The sequence below is a fragment of the Bos indicus genome, chromosome 27 (genome assembly GCF_029378745.1).
Source record: "Bos indicus isolate NIAB-ARS_2022 breed Sahiwal x Tharparkar chromosome 27, NIAB-ARS_B.indTharparkar_mat_pri_1.0, whole genome shotgun sequence".
In the NCBI taxonomy this organism is placed as follows: domain Eukaryota; kingdom Metazoa; phylum Chordata; class Mammalia; order Artiodactyla; family Bovidae; genus Bos; species Bos indicus.
In genome coordinates this window covers 44,443,128-44,449,127 of record NC_091786.1, presented here as the reverse complement: position 1 = coordinate 44,449,127, position 6,000 = coordinate 44,443,128, and the positions used below count along the sequence as shown (strand labels likewise).

At 41.6% G+C, this 6,000-nt stretch overlaps 1 protein-coding gene across 3 annotated transcripts in view; it reads right to left on the bottom strand.

Moving 5' to 3' along the window:
- Nucleotides 1-2,610: 2,610 nt before the first annotated feature.
- The window catches only part of ZNF385D (zinc finger protein 385D), a 981,977-nt gene continuing 978,587 nt past the window's right edge, over nucleotides 2,611-6,000 (bottom strand). For all 3 annotated transcript variants that reach the window (XM_070781567.1, XM_070781569.1, XM_070781568.1), the window contains 2 exons: nucleotides 5,833-5,934; nucleotides 2,611-2,991 (listed from right to left, as the gene is read on the bottom strand). In XM_070781567.1, the coding sequence (XP_070637668.1) occupies nucleotides 2,773-2,991; nucleotides 5,833-5,934 (321 nt within the window). In that variant the 3' untranslated portion in view covers nucleotides 2,611-2,772. The remainder of the gene's footprint in view (nucleotides 2,992-5,832; nucleotides 5,935-6,000) is intronic.

Here is a 6,000-nt window from a genome sequence, read left to right as displayed (position 1 = left end):
AAACGATTCACAGAGAACCCAGCATTAAGTTCTATGGTTAGGCTTCATCCTTTATTAGGTAGCGAGTAAAGACAACGGATGATTACAACTCCAACTTTAAAGACCATTTAAACAAAATGGTTCCATAGTGAAGTGAAGCTGAAGGGATTTAGGTGTTTCTGAGGTTTCTCATATGGCTGATGGAGAAAATATGGCTGATTTATTTGTCTCCCAGCAAATCATTAAAGTCAGTCACGTCTCGTGATCCAGGACTCCTCGATTGCACAGGCCCTGACTTTGGGTGGACCGGCTCCTCCACTTTGGTGAGAACGGGGAAGGACAGCAGAGTTCACTGCAGCAAGGCTGCATTGATCAACACTGTGTTCTCCAACAGAAGGGGAGGCTTTAGAGGCGTGAATGCTGTTGGACAGGGATTCGGGCTGACAGCGTGAACAGTGAAAATATCTGACAAAGCAGAAACTAAAGGTCAAGACTGTCCAAAACTTGTCACACAGGATACAGACAGACCCAAAGAACAAAACACATGAGCTAACTCTCCACCTGGCTGAACAGGGCGGGTCTGAGGGTGAAGCAAAGGAAGTGCTCGCCAAGACCAGAAAGTAGAGGTGCTGGCAGACGCGCTGTCACCAGATGCTCTCAAAAACAGATTCCAGTCCTAATCAACATGCTTAGGCATAAGAGATACGGTTCAAAATCCCTTTTACGACTGATGGAACACTTTCTCTTTTCTTCTTTCCCTTCTTTCCTTCCTTCTCTCCTCTCTTCCTTTTTGCTTTTGGTCAGTTGTTTAACAAAAGATATACAAAGTCAACTGCTTTAAAGATGTGTTTATATGACAAATGTCTTTAGCTGGGTGGTGGAGAATAACTCCAAAGACCATGTTTAATGTTGAGCACCAAGCACGCTACAGGTGTTTCTTAAATATAAAATGACAAATGCTAAATACCCATCTCTCTAACGGTTTCACCTTGCATCTTTAGACGCTCAAAAGTCTACTACATTTTAGATAAGAGCAGTTTCAGGAAGGCCATACTCAGCCTTTCTGTATATTTTTAAATAGTTCTCTACAAAACCTTTTCAAAAATATGTTTTTTTCTCTAAACCTAAATCTGGTAGAGTGGATTTGTACACGTTTCCATTGTTTGAAGTTTGAGTGTCATTATTCTTATTAATGCAACAGACTGGCTGCATCAAACCCCATCACAGGTGATAGGTATATGTTAGCTTTCTATGGGAAAAAGCAAATAGCCTTTACCACGAATTAAAGGCACAGCTATTTTTATGCCATTTGTTACCAACTTAATGATAACATGTAACACGGGATGGATATATAATTATTTTATATAGATTTTCTTTTTATAAGTTATACTCTTAAACTTTCTAACATATATACAATATACATATATTTATATATACCCCTGATAAATCTTGTTTTAAAGGTAAAACATCAACTCCTTTCAGCCTTATGGTGAATATTGAAGGCTGTTAGTATTTCACAACTCCACTAGAGAAATGATGGCCAAGTGCAACTTAACAGTATTTTTTAACTCTATACCCCTGGTCTGAAATGAATGCAGATTCATTTTTCTTTGTTTTTTCTAATATTTAAATATATATATTACTTGTTTATATCATGTCAGTAGGAAATATAGGAAAAAAAAGAAAGAAAAACCCACCAACAATAGCTAATGTCTACCATCATAGTCAAAGCAGAAAACTTTGCCTAAGAGACAACCCTACTGGTATGATATAAAGGGGATATTGCAGAGGTGTAATATTCTTTGTTTTTAGTGGATACGTACTAATGTGAAAAATCTGTACTTTGCATTATCATGCTAGGTTAGGATTGTCCCTCATCCTTGAAACAGAACAGTCGTACTGGTTTCTTTCTGGACCCCCATGATGCATGGGTTTACCTGTTTTCAGATATAAGCATTTGAAAAACACTCTGTTTCCAGCAACACTGCCTTAGTGTGGGGGGAAAGCACTCTGTGAGAAACTATTTTTATTAAAGTCTCTCCCACCTCTATTCTAAGTCAGCCCTGTTCTTTTGTTCTGGACTGAAAGTCATCTCCAGGGTGGGCAGGACGGGAGAGGGTGAGCTGGGGACCTTCACCACACCAGATGGTGGTGTTTATCTGTTGACTGCTTACTGGCATGAAACAGTTGTTCGTCCTACCTTCTGCAATTCTTGAGAACCTAGTGGCATAGGCTGAGACACAGGACTACTGTTCTACCAGACGCCTACTGCACCTCCCTTAGTTGGGATGAATACCCGGAATTGCTGTCAGAGCAACAGGACCACGGGCTCTACGATTCACAGTGTTGCTTTTGTTTTTTTGTGTTTTTTTTCCCTTTTTTTTGCATTATTTTAATCTACAGAGTATATGATTATTTATATACACACTGGAACCAGTTAATGCCCTCAGACAATGTATAGTTGTCTCATAAAGCAGGAAAGACAATGCGGGGGAAACAGGCGCCCAAAAGGCGTGTCACAAAGGCTTCGGAGGTTCTAGGTGCCACTACAGGTCAAGGCTGGAGATCACTTCTAAAACACTCAATGTTCAAGAGGAATGCTTTAATTTGGAGACAATACCGCCCCTCCCGCCCGCCCCCAGACCTCCCTCTTTTTACTTCATCTTTTCCATAATCTTTTCAGTTCACTATCAAAAGTCCTGGCTCTTCAGATATACTTTAAACTATAAATAAACGCTGCATAGTTCTCTGTTCGGCGTGTGGTTTGTGAGTTATTGCAGGCCGGCCGCGCGCTCAGTAGGGCGCGAAGAGCACCGGCGCGTGCGCGCTGCGCATAGGCCCCGGCGCGGGCCGCAGCAGCGCGGGGGGCAGCGCCGGCAGCAGCGCGGGGGGCGCGGCCCGCAGCCCGAACGGCGAGCTCACGGCCACGGCGGCCGCGGCGGCGGCCAGCGGCCCGGGCAGCAGGCGCGGCGCCAGTGGCTTGGACGGCTCCTTGGAGAAGACCAGCTTCACCTGCAGGGCGGGGAGAAAGAAGAGCAGGTGAGCCAAAGTCTCTGGGTTCACCGGGAGCGTCCAGAAGAGGGGCTGGCTGGTAAAACAGAGCGGGCACCCCCACCCGGGTAAAGGCACGCCCTGGGAAGTGCAGTAGAACCATGGTAGACGGGGATGCACGCTCAGTGTCCTGGGACCACCCTAACGGAAGAGGACGTGAAAAGGAAGAGAGACATCCAGAGCATCTGTGGAAAACCTGAACAAACTTTATAGCCAACCCAATATACATATATATATACACGCACACACACAGAACATCTTATGGAAAATCTGAATAAACTTTTTAGCTAACCCTATACACACACACACACACACACACACACACAGAACATCTTATAGAAAACCTAATCAAATTGTTTAGCCAACCCAATATATATTATATATATATATAACATATAACATATATATGTATATGTAATACAATATATATTATTATATATAATATATATTATATATATATGTACAGAACATCTATGGAAAGCCTGAACATTTTAGCCAACCCAATATATATATATATATATGTATAATGCTATGTTGTTATATATTATATATATGTATAACTGAATATATATATATAAATATTATATATGTATAACATCACTTTTCTGTACAGCAGAAATTAACACACAGCATTGTACATCAACTATACATCAATAAAACAAATTTTAAAAGAATAATGGAAACTGTAGAACATCTTTCCTTTTGGAGAAACTGGAAGATCCCAGAAAATGGCTTGATCTAGGATGTTAAATGGATGTGCAGAAAAGTACTCTGCTATCTTATTTTTCATGATAAATATACTTCCTGAGGAAACTATTCATCTTTAGAAAAAATAGGGAATTTTTTTATTCCACTCTTTACACACATTTTAACTAGCAGAGAATGAACATTTTAAAATGTTTACTTTTTTATTTATTTTTGGGTGGGCTGGCCGGCATCTGGGATCTTAGTTCCCCACCAGGAGTCAAACCCACCCCCTGTAGTCAAAGTGTGGAATGTCAGCCACTGGATGGGCTAGGCAAGTCCCAGGGAATAGACTTTTTAAAGAGAAATTGATTAATGCTGTCAGCTACTCTGACTATGCAGATGTGACAAGAGAGTAGCACAGGAAGGTGTGAGCACCAATCAAGAGATGTAAAAATAATAAAATTCCGCTTTCACGAAAGAAGGGAAGAAAAATGATCTCCCCCGAAAACTTTGCCATGTTTTGCTTTCATTGGTACCAACATTCTGACACTATGCTGCCATACCAGTTTATTCTCTGAGGAGTAGTGTTAGTAAGATGGCTGTTCTCGTGAAGGGAATGTTTCCATTTATGGAAACAGTAACTGTGCTAGTTAAGCAGGAGGCTTTGGAAGCTAACATTAACACAATTTGACTTCTCTGTTTATTTAAGAACTATTCACTTGATTGTTGAATGTGGCATCTCCACCGGTCAGAAATAGCACTCAGGTTATGGCTGGTACTGCTGAAACATCCACTCTGAGTAGAATTCAAAGTCTCTTACAGCAGCTAAAATGCATTCTATCCAAAAGAGCAAAGGGATTTCATTTGCATACAAATGGGTGATGCTACTAAATTAATTGGGTCAACTCATTCTGAGGTCTCACAATAGATGATTGCAGTTTTCCTTTAACTGTGTTTTCACGTGTCGGCAGCACACAATAGCACTGATTATTAATAAGATCTATTTTGAAGAAAACAGATTTCAAAATGCATAATTCAGCACATACTGTAGAGCAATTGTTCTCCATCTTAATTTTTTATACACACAGTTATGGTTTATTATAGCTAAACAGTGCAGAACCCTGCATCTCTCAGATGTAACCTATGGTCACTTAAACCAGAAAAAAAGCCTATGCTTATAAATAATTAGCTTAAGGTGTCAGGAGGTTTACAGATTTCCCCTAAAATCCTATAAAAAGTGGGTAGATGGCCTAAAAGTGGATAGATCGCCTAAAATCCTATAAAGAGTGGGAAGCCTTTCCCTTCTCCAGGGTCTTTTCCCAACCCAGGGAGCGAAACCAGGTTTCCTGCATTGCAAGTGGATTCTTTACCAGCTGAGGCACAAGGGAAGCCCAAGCTACTGGAGTGGGTAGCCTGTCCCTTCTCCAGGGGATCTTCCCGACCCAGGAATTGAACTGGGGCCTCCTGCAGTGCACGTGGATTCTTTACCAACTGAGCTATCAGGGAAGCCTACGCTTATAAATAAACAGCTTAAAATGTCAGGAGGTTTACAGTTTTCCCCTAAAATCTTGTAAAAATTCTAGGTCGGGACATCAGTACTAATATGCGTACTAGTGTAAAAAACAAGAGGGCATGTCTCAGGAACTATTTCCCAGGCCTTAAATAGTGTCCTAAGGTGAATTTTCTTTTTAAACGAGCCACACCTTTCAGACTGTTTAAAAGCCAGAATTGTTGAGGGAAATAACAGCAATCCTTTATCTCTTGGAGATCTTAAAAAGAAGCTGGAAGAATTTGTTCCTCACCAACCTTTCTTAACAGTTCCCGCTAACCTCAGGTTCAGATTTCCCGTGATTACTTACCTGACGCAAATTTGGGTTTCTTTCCATCCCCATGCTCTATAAACCTGAGCCCAACTGAAAAGATGTCTGACTTTAGCTAACGGGGACAGGAGCCCACCCAACTCAGGAAACCAGTGATTCTGTTGGCGGCAGAGGGGTTGGGCTTTCAAATCAACCGTTTTTACTTGGGCGTCTTCCGTTTATCTCCCTTAGGAACTGACAAATGAAATCCTCCAAGAAAGGCTCCACTCTACCTGGAAGCAGAAGTGACACTCACCCCCAGCGGATGCGCGGCCTTCTGCAGTTTGTTGTAAGGGCTGTATTTAGGTTTCGGGGGCTTCCCAGCAGCTCTGTCTTTGTGCCTTCTACTGCTAATGTGCTATTAAAAGCAATGAACAGGGACAGCTTTAAAGAAATCATCCTCCGAACCCCTCAAAAGTATTGT